General features: G+C 37.8%; 3 protein-coding genes across 11 annotated transcripts in view; 2 read left to right on the forward strand and 1 right to left on the reverse strand.

The window, feature by feature from the left end:
• Positions 1-17673, reverse strand: LOC111331848 (uncharacterized). Of its 8 annotated transcripts, none has more exons than XR_015994075.1 (5): positions 17245-17637; positions 10902-12992; positions 10142-10281; positions 5961-6109; positions 5046-5400 (listed from the first exon to the last, which is right to left on the reverse strand). XR_015994075.1 is itself a non-coding variant. In XM_088741405.1 (4 exons), the coding sequence occupies exons 2-4, from the start codon at positions 9356-9358 to the stop codon at positions 4767-4769; spliced, it is 357 nt and encodes a 118-aa protein (XP_088597531.1). In that variant the 5' UTR covers positions 9359-9360; positions 10142-10281. The 8 variants fall into 8 exon arrangements, 2 of the variants coding, with proteins under 2 accessions (XP_088597531.1, XP_088597530.1); XR_015994077.1 differs by lacking the exon at positions 5046-5400 and having other exon boundaries at positions 5808-6109; positions 10902-11265; positions 11631-12992; positions 17245-17495; XR_015994078.1 differs by lacking the exons at positions 5046-5400; positions 5961-6109 and adding an exon at positions 1-1381 and having other exon boundaries at positions 17245-17643.
• The window catches only part of LOC111331846 (uncharacterized), a 15221-nt gene continuing 861 nt past the window's right edge, over positions 4836-19195 (forward strand). The window contains exons 1-3 of one of the 2 annotated variants that reach the window (XM_022937045.2): positions 4836-4976; positions 10089-10400; positions 18490-18519. In XM_022937045.2, the coding sequence (XP_022792780.1) occupies positions 10094-10400; positions 18490-18519 (337 nt within the window). In that variant the 5' untranslated portion in view covers positions 4836-4976; positions 10089-10093. Of the gene's footprint in view, positions 4977-5708; positions 5810-10088; positions 10401-18489; positions 18520-19195 lie in introns of those variants that run through there. The other variant, XM_088741406.1, reaches the window with a different exon arrangement.
• Positions 18033-19195, forward strand: part of LOC148718990 (lactadherin-like) — a 21081-nt gene continuing 19918 nt past the window's right edge. Inside the window, exon 1 of the mRNA XM_088741387.1 lies at positions 18033-18066. The gene's annotated coding sequence lies outside the window, so the exon portion shown is untranslated. The remainder of the gene's footprint in view (positions 18067-19195) is intronic.

Here is a 19195-nt window from a genome sequence, read left to right on the forward strand (position 1 = left end):
TTAAATTTAACATATTCAAAGTGTTATGTTCTTGTAAATGCATGAAAACTTAGAAAACGAGTTTTTATTTATAGTACATGTAGAAGTTACAAAATGGAGCTGTCAGTTTTTATATGTTGACAGAATAGTACTTTCTCAAACTTTGATTAAGTCTTAACATGTTGAAAACTACAGTTCATCATCATCATCATCATCTTTTATTAGCCTTATTTTAACAAAAATATTTAATTACAGCGATAACGGTTAAAAGGCGAGGAGACCCAAGAAGCCACCGGGCTTATGAGAGAGCCACCTCACTTACAATAATAAATTAAGTAAAGAAAAAGTGCTGCGAATGTGCGGCTTGGCCAATTCAGCGATTATTTTAAGTAAAAACTCTTGCAATTTCGTCTTAAAGCTGAAAAAGTTTGACGAACGAGTGATTGAAATCGGGAGAGAGTTCCAAATGTTAGGACCGACCTTGGTAGAGAATTGTTAATTGCTTGACATTTGTGCGGCACAAATGCGTTCGATAATTACTGACTGTTCTGGTACCATAGTTGTGAATTTGGCTATTCCTTACAAAAAGATTGAGAAGCAATGGGGGCAATAAGTTATTTTTGAAATTGCTTTGCATAATGCACATATTTTACATAAAAATATGTAAAAGTTGGGACTTTGTTAAAGGGTTAATAAATACGTGTTAAAAGATACACGTATTACGTAACACGCATATTCTTGTAAAAGGATAAATAGATACGTGCCTCGCTTCAAAAAGTCGGAAGAGAAGGCAGCCAGAATTGTGAGTAGTTTTAGTAATTTTTTCGTAATTTTCGTAATTCCTGTAGTTAGTTGTATCTGTAAAACATTGTAACGTATATATTTTCTTTCCTTTGTAGTTTGACAACGTAAAAATACAAAACTTAACTGTTATTAAACTCAGTGTTTGTTCAAATATCTGCTTCGTCGACGTCTCTTCCGAAAGGATTTCAAACGTATTGACCAGGAAAATATCTAAAATTCCTAGCTAGGAGAATAAAGGAGCAGAATTGGCTCGATAGTCTGAGTTGGTGATAGCCCGCACAGCTCGCTTTTGTAAATAATAAATTCTATTTGAGTTAGATACGTATGTGGACGACCGGTGGAGTTACAGTAGACGATATAAGGATAAACTAAGTAAAAAGGCGTTCTCTGAGAACAAGCTCTTTGTATTCAACTGCTTTGTTGTCACCGTTTTGGCTTCCTTAATTTACAGTCTGAGTATTATTTTAGAGTTTACCTAATCGAAGCGAAAGTCTACTCCACAATGAATAATCACGTCTCTACAACGCTGTCGATGCACGTCTTCGAGTTTTCGATCCCGCGTGATGGATATGCCCTGACCGCTGGCAGACTTTTTTATCTAAAAAAAGCGGAAGGTCGTATTGAATTCAACTGAGCTTAAACGCGTTGTATGAATTAAAACTTGGTGCTTGAAGAAACTAGGCCTAAGATGGAGTTGATCGTGTGCCTCAACTTTCACAAACCTAAATCGAGGAATGTGGAGCCTTTTCAGAAAGGAAGTAGTCTAAGTTAGCTTGGGGCACAATTTCACTTTACATACATATAAACACACATTTATTGCTATTCCTAGACAATTTTTTTTGGAAAATCATACACAGTTATTTTTTTTATCAAAACGAAGATTGCTGACCGTCGATTCGTGGCGTTCCTTATGATATTTTAAGTTCGAAATTGTTTTTCTTAAGTCTTAAGTTTCTTCAAGTGCGAGAGGAAAAATGGCTAATCCCTATCTGGCACGAATATAAAAAAAAGGACCGTTTTTAAAGTATCTGCTATCAAAGCAACTTTGATTGAAGACCCTTTGCTTCTTGAAGTGCACTGACTTGGTATTTTTATAGACCTACTTTTCTTAATCTTGTTTCAAAAAGGTAGAGCCCAGGAATGCACGCATCATAAAATACATCATTTAGACCAAGAATAGTATATTTTTGTGCCTGGTTACATTATGTAAAATGTGGCTGGTTACCGTAGAAAGTGTTAAAGCAGGTGAGTTTGTCAATATTTAGTACATAAGAAATTTATCGCGACAGCAAAAGCTGTGATTTTCTCCTTTCTCCGGCTCTTTACGGAGTAATTAACGATGAGTTTCAATCTTCATACAGTTCTGTATTCATCTCTCAAGGTCAGTGGAAACAACTCCTTCTTATAATCGTTTTAATCGAGGTTTAGTGCGTGAGACGTATTTAAAACTTTTTTAGCTATAGACAAAGTTGCTTATCTGATTGCAGAAATTCTAAGATCAACGCAAGAACCCGTTACACTTCAAAGCAAAGTGGCTTCTCCACAATTTTATGTAGTGATAAGATACCAAAGAACACAAACATTCAGTACTTAAAATAAAAAAGGGGGACAGAATCCCTCACGGTGCGCCTCCCTATAGCTACACGCCAAATGTTGAGTACCTGTTGCAGTGCCATGGCACTTTGAAAGCTCTGTGTTGAAGAAACCCTTTCGTTACCATTAATCTCGCTTACAGCATAGTATATGGTAGAAACAATTCAACTGACAAGAATGATTGGTCAGATAAGAACATACGGGAAATAAGGACTAAATACTTAGAGGTTTTGTACAGATGTAGTTGTCTTGTCAGCTCTTCATGATTTATGCTTCTAATTTCAATGAATACATACTTAAGAATGTAAAGGTTCATTATGCAGTCAATTTGTTTTCTTGATCAGCTCAAAACCAAAATAGATTTTCAATAATTAGCTAGACAGTCAGCGTGACCCCGTTTCTTCAATTTTTTTTTTTTGTCCTTTGGGCCCGCAAAATTTTGCTGCACATGGCACTGACTGTAGGTGGTGGCACATTCAAGTTTACACAAAACTTTATTTACTAGTTATATTTTTGTTATTCTGTTTTGACAGATGTTAGGTGTTAAAACATCTAGATTAGCGTTCTAAGAGATTCTCGTGCTCCTCCACTTTATGTGGAGTAAAACGCTGTAACTGTCATGTAGTTAGAAAGAACGTTTGTGCTTACTAACAGCTAGATAGGTCTTGAAAACATTCTGTGCCAGTGGATTAATTAGAAATGCCAAAATAACTGTTCCTATGAGTCGATTACAGAAAAAAAGCGACCACTTTTCCTATTTTGTCGGTCCATAGTGAAGGTTTCAAAGCAACTTCGAGTAAAAATTAACAAATGACATCTAGCTCACAGTATTTTCTTCTTATTTAAAAACCTACCTCACAAAGTCAAATCAACTGAGAGCAAGGTTAATTCGTGAAAGAACGTATGAATTATAAATTTATATCATACGGGAAATTTCGAGAATCTCCAAATTTACTTATCGTTTTTACTCGTCTTTAATTTTTTTTTACAGCGTACGAAAACCACCCTTGACTAAAGGTTTTTGCGGGGTAATCGAAATTTGTATGGGCATGAATTCTTTGGGGATGATAAATCAGTGATTAGCCTTGTAGAACAGGACATTCTTCAGTACGGCTGTAAAAAGCGATGCGAATGGTTCGATGATTTCCAACACAGTTTCTGATTGGACAGAGTGCTTCGCACCACGGTTTCGGGTACCACTGGTTTAGAAGATTCACCAGGAAAATAAAGTCCTCGGGATCTAACAATTTTTTTAACTAGTTTTTTTAGCAAGTTTTCTCGCGCACACGAGCTAGCTAGTCAACTAAAAGCAAAAAATAGACGTGAGGATCGCCTATATTGGATCTAACAAAATCAAAAGCGACAAAAAAAGATTTCCAGAATGCGTACAATGTTGATATACACACAATTCTGTAAGGCGTTATCTCACTTAAGACGCGATCTTTTCTAGTCCTTGCACAAAGGCAGAAAACACACTTTTCAAATGAATCACAGTCCTTTCAACCTGATCTCGGATTCCCTACTGCCGCTTTCTTAATCTAACTCACATATACGAACTAATCTTGACAGCCCATGATATCTTAGGTAAACAAAAAAAATACTTTATCTTAAATAAACAAAAAATGCTTGATTAAAAAACATCTGTCGGCGAAGTGCAAAACACAGAGCAATCAGGAGGTATTAAAATAATTTACGCAAAAATTTTAAAAGATATTAGACACTCATGAGAAGTGTCTCCTTTTCTGATATTAACTTCAGCGGAAGACAACAAAAGCATACCGTAATATTCGTTGAAATTGTTGTGGGTTGCTATGTAAGAATTCCTCCTTGTAGATATGGCACTTGTGAAAACAATTGACTTGTTGACAATTTCCAGCAGAAATAATGAATGCTTTTAATGAAAAATTTCCATTTACTGTCAACTTTCCTTGTTCATCAAACTGATAAGCTGAATAAAAGCGAGAGGAGAGCGTAAGTTATCAACGGCTGAGACTTAACCATGTGAGAAACTGGCCTGACGAAATAACTAAAATCCTTTTTAAAAAAAATATCCAGTTCAAACCGATAAAATTTTTCACAATCTCGTACCGAACATTTTGGGATATTAACACGTTTTGTTAAAACGGTTGACAGTCGATTAAGTGTGGGCGGACGAGGAGTGTGTATAAATCGTTGATAAACAGCCTTCGAACAGCTGGAACCTATCCATAACAACCCTGCGGATATAGTTGAGCCGGAATTGATAAACACATTAAAAAAAACATTTTCCTCTACGAATTGAACTGATTTATAGCGATAAATATGCATTATGTATAACATGATCAAGTTTGACCAACCAACTAGATCTCGAGGATCTACTTCTGTCCTGACAACTACTGAGAACCTCATTATCATACTAAGAAGGCGGCCTCTTTGAGCGCAGATGAAACTCCATCGGTCTCATTTTGTCCGTTGTTCTCCTTAAAGTGAAAAACACACTTTTGCTCAATGTCCACGAGCAGACAGCTGTTCGCTGTAATTATAAGGAACGTTTTCGAATGCCCTTTGTATTCTACTGCTTCGTTCTCACCGTTTGGCTTCCCTAATAGAAGAAGAACAAGGTAAGATTTTCCTCTAGTTATGTATGAACTATAGTCTGAGTGATATTTTAAAGTTTACGAAAACATTTTATTACTTTTTTGTTGTCTTTATTGACAAAACTGAGCTTCAAGATATTCGCACAAGCTTCTCCTAACATAAAGTATGATGGGATGTTCGTCTTAATGGTTACCCTCCCTACAATGGCATAGGATAAAAAAATGCATGTTACAAGAAGCTCGAGAGGTTGATGCATTTTGCAACAAAATTTTTTTGCAATAATATTACAAACGGTTAAAATTTTAAGGTAGACTAAATGAAAGTTTACTTCCGAAAATAGTCACGTCTACAAGGCACTCTATAGAAGTCTTCTGTCTCTGCAATGCTTTCCATGGACATTTTCGACTTTTCGATGTCTAACAATGGACAAGAAGAGTACTGGTACACCTGTATATTTAAAAAAAGTCACGAGACTTATTATACGGCTTCCGTGAAATGACCACGAAACGAATCCCACACGAGCAGAACTTTTTGGTGTAAGGTGTGGCGAAGATTGCGTAGATTTTAGTCCATTATTCTTATGAATTAAAAAGGAATACTGCTTTTATAACACTTATCAACTTTCATAGAAAAGCAAACAAACGGAAATTTGCATGCATTCTTGACAGCACGTTTATTTATTTATTTGGCTTCGCCTAATTGTCTCGGGCATGTAGACCGCTACAGCTTAGCCAATTACTGTGGATCCCGCGTTAACAATGGCAAAGCTGAATAAGCAATGTGGAGGATCATCCATTCGACCTCTTTTGTGGCGTTTTGATATACAGCTGTCGAACACCTTTGAATGTGACTTTCGGTAGGATTTTTTCGCCATTTGCTTTCACGGCAGAGCAACGGTGGCATTGCAAACCAAAAAAGGGATGCTCTGAAACTGTGAGCCTTAAACACCAAGGCGCGCTATATAAGGAAGTCTTCCCTGGGAAGACCTAGGCTCATTTGTCACTCACCATTGACGTGTGCGGGTCAAATAGCCTTTATCGCATTTGTGTTTGCAATGCAAAGGTTCCGCGGAGTTACAGTTTCAGGACGAGGCTATCGGGTCAACGTTTCTCGAGAAACACCTGAAACACTCTATGTCTCCGGAATCTGCGTTTTTCTGCGGAGGAAAGGGTGAAAATTCTTAGTGGTAATTGTCCTAGCATCACGAAAGGAAGATTGAAAGAATGGCTGTCATTTAAGAAAGGAACGGCAAAATTTTGTCGCTTTTGTTCATGACTACGGTTGTTGTTCTTTTTTCGGCCTTTTCGAGGTTTAACTCAAGTCACGTTTCGAGGCCCTCAGTGCCTTGCGTTCGGCCGGAAGCAAATTATCTTTTGGTTTTGTAATTTCTATTTCTGAAAGGTCACTTTTAACTTCTTCTGAATAGCTTTCAAGGGCTACTGATTTTTGTATTGGTGGTATCCATGTAGATTTGACGTGCCAGGGATGGGTTTTTTGTCCTCCCCTCGGAATATGTAAATCAGACGCATTCTCCTTGCGAACTGATCAAAGTCACACAATAGTTGTTGTCTGATCTGTTTTTGTTTTGTAGCGGGTGTTGGAATGAGTTTAAGCCCTTTTGCCATTAAATTAATCTGGTCGTTTGTAAGTTCGTTATTTGAGAGGATTTTATGTGTTCGCCTCTAGTTTGATAGTTGAACGTGTTTGGCAAGACCGCGGTTTCAATCCAAATCTTATGGATCTCGTCAGTTGCCGATTCACTGAGTAGAATGTTGCACCCGTACGCAATACAATGTCTAACCATGACGAGAGCACGCTGTATCCTTAAGAAAATGAATAAAAATGCCTCCAAACGTAGCCGTTTGCTTCGATTTTACTTGAAAGTTTTACCTGTGTGACCAGATAGCCTCGTTTCGAAACTTCAAAGTCGCTGAGCTCTCGTACAGTGGGCATAAATGCGATAAGGGCTATTTAAATGCTGGTAGACGAACAAAAGAAGCTAATGGGATATCTATTGTTTACTTCCACCAGCATGGTGGCATGAGGTAACCTGCGAACCACGTACTTCGATCTCAAATTTACCGCCACAAATAAAGACAGTTTTCATTGGAGAAAGGAAATACAAATCTCAAAAATTCTTGTATCGTGATGAAGACATAAAACAATTTTGAGGAATGCGCCCGCTGTTCACTGCTTTGGAGTAGCTGTAGTTCAAGCTGACTTGACTCTAAGAGTTCTACATCACACGACGGTTGATTGACAAATGGTCAAGTGGGACCTAAGGCTCCTTTTATAGCGCGCCTTCGTGTTTAAAGTCCCTATGACACCTACTTTTTAGCATTAAATTATAAAAATAGAAGCATGTAGAGGGTGCCTGGAAAGATTTGTGAGTGATCCTGATGCGCCTTTGTTATTTTACAAGGCGATAAAAGTCCGAAATTGTAACCAACTTAGGCTCCCTGTATCTCCTTGGCCGCGTGAAAGAGTACTGATACCCAAATATTCGTGACGTCATGGTTATGAGACCAAGTTTATCAAAGAAGCAAAGTGAGCCTGGAATATAATCCATTGTTTACGATCTTTTGAGCGAAAAAATGCCGTTCCAATGTCTAGTTTGGGGTTGTTCGAATACCCCTGACTCAAAAAAGAATATTTCGCTTCACGAGATTCCTTTCGAGAACAATCGAAGTCCAGAGGCTATGAAAAAGCGAAAGAGGTGGATTCAGTTTGTGAGCGCAGTGTGCTAACTGGACATCGACTTTGAATTCACACATATGTTCAATGCCGTAATTATTTGCCCACAAGCCGATCCTGGCTATAGGCCGAGACCCTACACTTTTAGCTTTCAGAAGCTGTTGGGTTTTTTATGAAAAATAAGCCATAAGTGGACACCGACTCAGTCGAATTCATGCATATGTTCAATACTGCAATCATTTGCGTAGAAGCCGATCCCGTCTATAAGCCGAGACCAAAACTTTTGTCGAAATTGTAAAAAGGTCCACGCGAGTTGTTAACTGAGACCACTGGTGAGCTCAAAATATCAGCAAAACGAGCTGTATTCAAAGTATCCTGTATTAGATCAAATACTTCTGGAGTGGTCTTCGCCTTTTCGGGGCAGAGTAGTCAGGAGAAATGCAATGTTGGGAAGCAAAGCCTCTGCTGATTTTTTCAGATCGTGTTACTTAGCCAGGGGAACAGCTGTTCGTTCTTTTTGGGAAAGCTATGAGCGGATAAATTTTGTGGCTAAGGTGAAGAAATTGTGCAGCGATCCAAAGTGAAACGGGCTTGAGAAGAAATTCCAGGGAGATGATGGATAAATCATCTAAAACATGGGGGATTTCGAACGCGCTCAAAGACACAGGATGAAATTGCCTGAAGTAGCGGACGATAGAATGGCCTTGAGGCCGACAGCAAAGAAGACGACGAATTCACACTCATTCTTAAGTTATCACTAATAAACGGCTCCATTCTAATAAAAGTAATAGGGTAACTATAATTTTGCGTAGGATTAGTAATTTGTGAGTTGATGATCGCGTGGCTCTTAACCGAATATACATTAGATTTACGGTATTCTCTCGTAAGAATTTTGTTTGTTTTTTTTAAGAAATACTCGGCGTAAGCCAAACCCCCAGTAATGTTAACGTTTGAGTAGTTCTCAGTGTATTTCCGTGCAAAAATCGCTCAGCTTCTAGGAAAATAAATATGGTACATTTCAAGCCGGATCGGCTCTCTCGTATCTTCAAGTACAACCAGCGATTTGGGAGAATTCGTGCATTCTTTGCTCTTTTGACGACGATGGCCTTCTTTAAAATTTAACAAGAACTCGGTGCACCATTGCCAGAACAACACCTAATAACATTCGCAACATAAACTAGAAGACTGATTACAGTTTGCAAATTCCTGCTCGAAAGATCCAAGACGATGTGCTAATTACAAAATTTATGTTTCTGTTTATGTCCAACCATATCAAACAAATTGCATGTTGTTTGCTTCGAAACTTGTTTTACATAAGAGAAATAAGAGCGACATTGATGTAAGATTCGAGAACCCGGCTGGAGAAGACGAAGTCCACCTTAAACATGAGGTCACTTAAGTCGGCAAAAATTTATGTTAACGTACCACTTTCCGTAGATTCGAGACCTTTAAAGTGCTCGTTTGAATTTGGCCCTTCTATGTTGTCCTCCCTGTCCCCCATTTCACCGCTTTGGGTCGCAATTTCGGATTCAATCGCCACGTATTCTGGAATATGATTAAACTCCGAGTCATCGGAGAAGAAACTTTCGTCAGAACAACAGGAAATATCGTACATAATGACACGAAACTATCACCGAAATAGCCATGATAAGAAAATATGCTTACGGCTGTGACGTAACGGCACCCAGTCCCCTCTTGCTCGGCCAGACATTTCTTGATAAAAAATTCAGAAAACGTTAAAATACCGCTAATGTTGCTAAAACATGTTCTAGAGTCATTAAATTTTGATGTAAAGTAATAAAAAAAGGTCATAGCGACTTTAACAATGCTAAATTATGAAAAAGGGCTGAAAACAGACTCCTTATGCAGTGCACAACTGTCAACTTCACAAGTTTTCGTTTTTTGATTAATTCTTGTGCAAAACGTTTTCGACATTTTCCAAACAAAGAAGGCCATAAGTTTGGCTTTTCCAAACTCTCTAAACTGACAATTAATCACGCAGAGGCTAATGAAGTGACACTGTATAATAGCTCTTCTTTCGCTCAAATAATACGAAGAGAATTCAACTCAACTGACGGCAAAAAAATGTGATTGAAATCAACTAGTCTACGACACTGAGTTCATGCAAAAGACAACATCGCACCAAAAAGAGATTCAATAGATAGAACTTTATTTCGAAAATTCTCTTCTTTTCTTCAGTACACATATTATTCATATTTTTTCTTGAAGGCGTAACGGAAAGTTTTTTTTTTATTTTGTTTTGTTTTGTTTTTTTTGCGTTATGTGTTTACTTTTAAAAAAGAGCACTACCGAAGGGGGAGGGGGGGGGGAGGGGGAGGTCCTGTTACTCTAAGTATCAACTTTTCTTAGAGAGCCTTAAGCTGAAAGTACGATAATTGATGCCGTAATACCCAGACCTATCTTTTATTTTCGTTTTTCAGGGAAAATGTTGTGGACATTTCGTTATTTTCTTGTCTGTGTTTCGTTAACTAACCTTGTGACCGCTGAGAATCAGTGCAGGACAGAAATTAACATTCGTGGCATGGCTCTCAAAGGTTTCGTTCTCAAGAGAATGACAGTAGCAGCTCCTCATATCTGTGATATCCAATGTGAAAGGGAAGTTACCTGCCAGAGCTATAATTTCAATAGAAAAGAACAGATCTGTGAATTAAACAACCACACGAAGGAAGCAAGACCCAAGAATTTCCGCTCAGACCCAGCGTGGTTTTATATTCGCCGTTTGAACGGAATAGGTAAGTAATCAGCCAAAAATAAATAATAATTATCAATATTTTTAGCATACCCTTGACTCTGCTTTCAGTCCACGTTTTCTGATCTCCCGCGTTCATCGATATTAATTTCTGTATGATCTATTATTATCAGTATTGAAATATTTTTACTTCTTTTCTTCGTAGTTTATTTCTAAAAAACTTCTTGCACAAACAGCTTTGACGCATGTGTAAAATATTTACAACAACTATTTAATTATTTAAAACGTTACATGAAGCTTAGGGGAGGAAGAAAACAAAAACAAAAAAATAAAACTGGAAGCTCTGAACAGAGTAATGAAAAGTGAGGAGGCTGTTAAAGTCCTAAATGTATTAACTTTCTTAATTGTAATAAAGTCCCAAATTTAATAAAATTTGGTCCTAAATGTAATAACATTTAGTCCTAAATGTAATAAGCCTCCAATGCAAAAGTTTAACCGCGCTTGTGAATCCACTTTGAGATGTTACAGACGGCTTGTCGCTTACCGTGATGCACTGCTCTTTGTTTATCATGATTCGTCTCCACTGACCGCGGAACGATGCAAACAATGGCCTTCGCTCCGAAAATAAAACAGAAGCTTAGTATTCTCTTTAAAGATTTTCCAACAGCGAAAAAACCTTAAAAGCGAGACCTGGAATAAAGAACAACTTACTTGCTACTACTGATGGTGAGTGATTGTCGTCTGTTTCAATCCGTCGCCTCTTTCTGACACTGGATGCAGATTGGTCCTGTTTCCAAACCCCAAGGCTTCTTTCCCTTCCTTCCAAAGATTATACACCGATTGCCTGAACCATATTTTGACTCGGCTTTCATTCCTTGGCAGCCGTCCTTTTCGTTTTGGTGGCATCACTTGTTGAATAGAATCAGGGTTTAAGATCTAATATAACACAACGTAACGCCTCAAACAGACTAAGAGACAACTAATTTACGCGTTGAAACTAAATCTAGATCGAAACATACAATGATTGCTCGAATGGCAAAGGATTAATCCGCCACTAAGACTCGAACCAATAATGGCTACTTTCGTGGTCCCAGAAAGAACAAAACGCGCGCGATGCATCATGGTACGTGACAATGGGTCTTTAAAGTAACAACTGTTGCATCAGAAAATCCTCTGGCCAAAATTACTGGCGTTTTGCAGGCTTGCTCGCTGATTTCAATCAGCGTTTTTTCTTTTTGCTAGAGACGTAGGCCAAGAAGCATTGGCTACAAACCTTCATACTGATGTATTTTTGGCATCAAATTGACAGATGTCAAAACAAAAGAACATTGACCAATCCATCTTGACCGAAGAGGCTTCGTCGAGATATTTTATGTTCTTTTGGCTAAGTCAATGAAGGATTTATTGTTAGACAGAAAAAGATTCCGCTTTTATAAGAATCAAGAATGACTTGTTTATTTTGAGGGTTGAGAAAGAGAGCCAGCTATCTCTGCAGGACAATAAACCCATAAGGGTCATTTAATACTTTCTTTGTTTTGACTGTCTTCCGCCGCTTTTTGCCACCTCGTTGCAGACACCGTCCAAAAGTTTCAACAACCACTCAAGCGAGTACGTCACGGTGTTTTAGCAGCGCAGAAGCAAAATAAGTTAACTTCAAAACAGAGTGGTTAACTTCTTGAATCAGCTTTGCATTTGAAAAGGCTCCGGTTTTTATTTTTTTTTTCTTCCTTTAATCCCTTTTTTCTTTCCCTTATTTTGCAACAGCGATTGATTCTTTATGTTATTGTTTAAAATTTTGCACGGGGAATTTGTGCGCAGTTGACCAGATTGATTCCTTCGCGCATGCCCAACGTTTGACCGCTGGTTTTAGTTGTTGTTCAGCTATGCTGTACAGTCAGAATGCTCAGCACGCACCGCCCCAGTTGTGTCTAATCTTAGTCACCAGACCTCACACTTATGCAACTGCAAAGAAGAAGATTTCCAATGTGTCATTCGTCTTCCCCTTTCGTCGCAAATAAGTCGATGTCTACGTCTGAAACAAACTGAACATCTATTAGCTTATCACCATTATTGAATAAGCCTTCGTAGACGTCATTTTGCAATTCAGGTTCCGTTTCGTTCGTTCGACTACCATATGTCATCCCTTAGCTATATCTGCAGTCATATTCGAGTCACCACCATCGTCGACGATACCATCAGCTCCACTCTTTGCGACAGTGACATCCTGATAATCAACAGTATCATTTATTTCAAAATCCTGCTCTAAATGCATTTTATTTGCATAATGCTCGAATATTTCTCCTTTTCTTGAGTCATTTGCTTCGTAGTCTTATTCACTGCCGTCATTGTGATCCGTAACTTGTTCCAAGCTCACATAGCGTTCGCCATGGTTCTTAGCAAAATGTCCAAGGTATACACGGTAGCTGCTGAAACACTTGCTAACGGACTGAACGCATGCTGCCCACGAACCCCAAGAGAGGACACTATTTGGATGTCGATGTTGTACAAATTTGCTACTTCACATAGCGTTATCTGATCCCCATAGGTCCCATATCGCGCCATATGAATTAAATAGTCGTCCTGGCAAGCAAACTCATCATCTGCCCTGAATGCTCCAAAAGAGGGAAGTTCCACGCTAAATGCATAAATATGGGAAAAAAAACTTCAAATATTATTTAGTGAAATACAATGTAGACTGGACATGTCTTCTGTGCTCCCTACCGAAATGTGGAATATCTTTCTTTGATAAAATCGGTGAGTAATCAACACTCGAGTTGTCTTATGCTAATATGGACGTCGAAGAAGAAAATGTTACCTGATGTTTTTATAACAACTAGTGCTACGGTTGAAACCACACAAAACTTGAATTTCTGCCAAAGGTCTTCATGCATCACTGGAACTACCTAATAAATCTCTAAACTTCTGTCATTTTAATGTTTGCTGGTTGACAAATAAACTGGAAGGAATCAGGCTGTTACTTTCAACTTTCTCTAGTCGCAGGAATTGAAAACCGCACTTAAACCTTGGAATATCTGAAACAGTTCTAAATGGATCTTGGTCCGATGCCTCTGTCCAAGTGGACAACTATGTCATTCATCGAATAAAGGGGCGGATTATTAGTTTACGTCCCATTGCAGTTACCAATCAATAGAAGTACTGATGTCGAAGTGCAACGTATAGAATGTATTTTCCCGGAACTTCACTTTCCTCGTTCAAAGCTCTATTTACTTTCATTTATTTACCGACCTCAATATTCTGGCATAAGTTATTTTCACTTACTGGAGTCTTTACTCAAAAAAAAATAGACAGTGAAGGGAGTCAATTAATCTATTTATTTTGCTGTAAATAGTCGCTTTATCGACCTTTTTCATGCTTATAATTATACTCAGCTCATTTCGGTTGCTAGGTGACCAAATTTAGGAACTCTTGTAGATCCTATATTTACTAATGATAGGGCTAGTGTCTTGAAATCTGATACTCTAGGTGGTTATGTACCTCTTTTTGTCTAAGGGTCCTGGACACAGGACTATTACTTTTCGCTCGACCAAAAACATCGCTAATAACAGTTTCTTTTTTCTGACTTAGATCGTAGTTCTTGGAATACATTCAAAATGATCCTAGTGAAGCATTAGAACAATGATATTGTTTATTTAACAATATAATTGACATACACGTGCCTTTCAAGACACGTCGAGTTAACATTCAACAGTAAACTGAATGGTTTTCTGCCACAATAAGTTCTGCGATCAAAAAGCGTTAGAATTTGCATGGTCAAGCAATTCGGTATAATACCGAATTACATTGGCGAGAGTATTGTGTAGTGCGCAATCAAGCTTAAGTTGTCCATTTAGTAAAAAAAGCTAAGCGTGATTTCTATCATAGTTCCGTAAACTGCAACCTTGATAATTCTAAAAACTTATGGAAAATAATCCGAAACTTGGCTCCTTCTCAATGTTCCAATCTTCCAAGCCATCTATTGGTCGATGGAATAATTTATGACAGTCACATTGATATTGCTAACTTCTTCAATGCTTACTTTGTTAATATTGCTTCCTCAGTTGTGCTTAAAAAAAAACATAAGTACGACTGCCAACTAAGATTATCTGAAGAACTTGGCTAGGTCCAAGCTTCCACTGGGAGCTTGTTTTAACATACCTCCAAATACATCTGTCTTTATTCTTGATAGTCTTCGTCATCTACCTACTGGAGAAGCCGTCGACTTAGATGGACTTAGCCGGTATTTTCTGAGATTAACGGCTTCTTCTATTGCGTCTTCACTAACAACAATTTTTAAGCTTGGTCTCTCATCGGATTTTTTTCCTGATCTTTAGAAAAAGGCTTAAGTATCGCCCCTATTTCAAGACAGTTCTCTCTTTGACCGCTCTAATTATCGACCTATTTCTGTTCTCGCTACTCTCTCTAAGATTCTTGAACGCCATATTCATACTTCATTTTCTAACTTTACTACTCAAAATAACCTGCTCTCCCATCCCCAGCTTGGCTTCAGAAAGTCTTGCTCTTACAAGCTTGCTGTTACTGATCTTATTGATCGCCTTCTCAACAATATTAACAACAAAATCCTACATGGGCTGTTGTTAGTCGATCTTGAAAAGGATTTTGACCTTGCGAATCATAGCATTCCTCTTACAAAATCTATGGCTGTTCATCTTCCACTGTTCAGGGGTTTACTTCTCTCCTCTCTGACCGTTTTCGATGTACTAACTTTAAGGGTACACTATCTGACCTTCTGCCTGTATCTGTTGGTGTCCCGCAAGGTTGCATTCTTGGTCCTCTTTTCTTTCTATTATTCATAAATGACCTCCCTTTATTTCTCCCACAGAACACTACTCTCACTATGTTTGCTGATGATACTTCTATAACTCAATCTAGCTCTGCTATCCACGAGTTAAATGCTCGTCTTTATCTTGACGCCTCTGGCGTGTTTGCATGGGCTAATTTAAATGATATGGCCCTCAACACGTCCAAAACTAAATCTATCTTGATTACGTCTCAACAGAAATTTCATCTTCTCGGAATAATCATTCTCTTAATGTCATGATTAATGGGAAGTTAGTTGGACAAGTTCAGCATGCTAAACTGCTTAGTGTTACTCTAGATTGCCATCTTAAATGGGAGAAACGCAGTGATAATATATGTTCAATTGTAAAAAGTAGATTGCCTCTTTTGAAAACTGATCAAATCATTTCTCATTCATCACGGTGCTCTACGTTTCTACAAGTCTTGTATTCATAACCTTTTGATCTATTGTTCGAGTGCATGGGGTAGCTGTTCTAGGTATCTATTGTCTCGTCCTCTTCGCATTCAAAAATGTGCAGGCGGACTGCTTCTTTATGGTAACCTCTCTCAACCATCTGTAAGCTTATTTTCTAAATTCATATGGTTTCCTATTTTCGACCTTATAAAACTAGGAAAACTTGTACTCTTATTCACTATTCTTCATAATCCTGATACTTCTCTTTGTACAATGAATACATGAAGTTCATATATTTCATATGTACTTCATATATTTCATATACTTCATATGTACTTCATATATTTCATATATACTTCTCTTTGTCTTAAACGTAAATTCAGTTCTTGTCTTCCGTTCGTTGAACTGGTTTGTGCACCAGAGCTTGCGCTTTTAATCTTGAAGTTCCTCTCCCGCGGTCTAATTCTGGGAAGCGCACATTTGCATACTCTGCTGCCACCCTTTTTGGTTGCCTTGACACTGATTTTAAGCAAATATCTTGTGTATCTCCTTCTTCTATTATTTTTTCATCTAGATTAAATAATTTCAAGTGTAAACTTCTTATTTTGTTCCTTAAATTTGCCAGTAATGTTTCTCATCTTGAAGAATTAATATGTTATAATTTTCGTTTTTTTCTTTATTGTAATTGTTTTAGAAGTGATTGTTTATATCATGTTATATCTACGTTAAAACACGCAATTGTCTAGTTTCTCTCGTAGTAAGTAGTATTCCTGATTAATCATTATCTTATATGTATAATTTGTACCGCTGTGAAGGCCGTAAGTTACATAACTCATTGGGTCAATTATGTCACCTTCGTTAGATATATATATATCTTACTAACTAAGCGCGAGGGCCGTACTGGGAGAATATCGGCCCGAGGTCTTGACAGTAAGGACCGAGCGCAGCGAGGTCCGTACAGAAAAGACCGAGGGCCGATAGTCTTCCAGTACGGTCCCGAGAAAGCTTGGTTAATAAGAGATTTATTATACGACTGAAGTTCAAAGGGACACAAGTGTGGTATCATTCGGGACCATTCGGGACCATTCGGGACAGTGCCCGGTCCAATACTTAGAGAATATTGGACCGGCAATAGAGCATTTTGATTCGTTGATTTTAGTTATTGGCCCTCTGACTGCCCGAGTCGTGTAATAATGTATTGTATTGTATTGTATTGTATTGTATTGGGAGAATATTCTGAAGACGCTGTAGCATCAAGGCAGTTTTACATTAAAGAAGCTTTGTTGATCCGAGATTCTTGGTACCTTCTACATACTGGAGCTCAAAATTTCAATATAACTGCTTATTGAGAATGTGTCCCTAATTAGATTTTTTTTGCCAATCATCATTAACACAACAATTACTCTTTCACCGACCGTGTACATAGAGACTAATTCTATTTGTATGTTTTGAATTATGAAACTTAGATTAAAGAAATTCAAAACAAGCAATTCGTCATGTCCTCCTGTTACGATATCTTCTCAACCGCCAGAAATATACAACTCGTACTAACTCAACTACTTTATTAACTGACGTAATAATCTTACTATGGAGCGATACCAATACGATAAGTAGCGTCTTATCCTAGAGCCCTCTTATAAAAATTATAATCTCAGTGCACTATTCCACAACTCACAGTTTCCTTCAATGATCCTGGTAACTAGTCGACGTCCATAATACTTTTCCCAACGTAGCCTTCCACGCGGTTGACGATTCCAATAACAGTAAATAACTCCAACAACTCTCTGTAGTAACACTGGCTCCTCTGAGCTCTTCGCAATAACACTAACTCACTGAAAAAGGCCTAACTTTAACCGATCGCGACTCCTTATATATGTTTTAAAAAATGTTATAGAATGTTCCAGGGATCTGTAATACGACTATTTTTAGTATCATTACCTTACTATTGCATCACAACAAAATATGCTGACTAAGGGTTCTAGAGAGTTCCATTAAAAGTTTCCAATGAATCAGCATGACTAAGCGTTCTAGACACTTCTTCAGTTCTATTTTTAACAATTCCGTAACGCAACGCATTCTCCATAACACTTCGTACACATTAAAACTCAATGGTATTATGATTCATTTATCAGATAAATTGTAGAAACTTTGTTGTTTTGCGGGGCAGAGTAATTGAAAAAGTTTGCCTTCGTTTCTGTTCGTGCTCTTATTTGAATGCATTTGTTTGAACACATGTCTCATGTGGTTCACATATTAAAATCTTTTGAAATGACAGTTTTTAATACCGAATAAATACAAGCTTTTTGCCTAAGGAAAAAAATTAATCACTACTCGCCAATAATGATGAGGTTTATTCGTCAACTTGCTCTAGCTGATATCTCAAGGTCAATTTAAAACCAAGCAAGAAAACTACTTAGAACGTGAGTTTCTTTTACAACCAATAAATTGCTGATTTCTATCGTGTTCCTTCTGCACGCTGTAAATGTGAATGCTCAAGGTAATTACTTTGTTATCAGTCCTTCAGTTCAAAAACCATCTCTGATCAGTAACAAAAACACCCTCCTGAAGCTATTTTAGAAATATCATATTAAGCTTCATAAAGCTTAACTTATCGATCAATTCTGTTTGGAGATGTTTAAACGTCAAAGCTAAGTCAATTAAAAATGTTTTTTTTTTTTATTTTTATCATACTGTTAGACTGTGTCTAACAGTGTAGTAATGTGTCTAACAGAATAAGCTTAAATGCTGGCTTTAAGATTCGTTTATCCTTGCCAACCAAATTGATCTATTCCAATAAATTAACTGCATCATGACTGAATAACCGTCAATGAAATCAAGGTATAAAATCAATCCTTACCTAGCCTCTTTTTAAGTTGCACGTTTTTGCTGATTCTATTCTTTGTTTTATATCATCATACAGAAGCAGGTGCATCAGGGATTGACGTCTCAGGTCAGTAAACTTAAACTGAAATCGATATATTCAGTCTCCTTCTCTTAACTTACTTTATTGAACACCTATCTGTTGAGGAAATCAGTTGATTTTAATCTAGCGATTTCCAAATATGTTGGCATCACTGAGTTTAAGCAAGATGCGAGGCTTAACTATCATTATAAACCTCAGGAGATTTAATAAGTTTTCAGATCGCTTTGCGGTAAATTGGTTTCCTAGTGGAGCCTCAAATGGTTGTGTAACGAGCATGTAAAGCCATCACTCGCCGGTGAACTGTAAATAACGCCGCCCAGTTAGCCCAATGGATAGTGCGCTGGACTGTTGTGCGGGAGGTCGAGGGTTAGAGACCCGGCCGGACCAACACTCAAGGTCTTAAAATAACTCAGGAGAATGTGCTACCTTTCTATAATATCAAGAAATGGATAAACATTCTAGTCTTCTCTGATAAGGAAGAATAAACCGTTGGTCCCTCTTACATCTTTTAATTATATTTAGTTAATTTGGTTAGGCAGGGAACGTTAAAGAACCCACTCACGAGATTGCTGTGATTTGGTCTAGCCTATTCACTGGGTCCGCAGTAATTGGCGCAAGCTGATGCGGAGTCCCTGCCTGTCGGCGAAGCTAATAAAAAATTGAATTAAATTAAAATAATTGACCCAAGCGTAGGAATATGTGA

This window comes from Stylophora pistillata, chromosome 12, assembly GCF_964205215.1.
Source record: "Stylophora pistillata chromosome 12, jaStyPist1.2, whole genome shotgun sequence".
In the NCBI taxonomy this organism is placed as follows: domain Eukaryota; kingdom Metazoa; phylum Cnidaria; class Anthozoa; order Scleractinia; family Pocilloporidae; genus Stylophora; species Stylophora pistillata.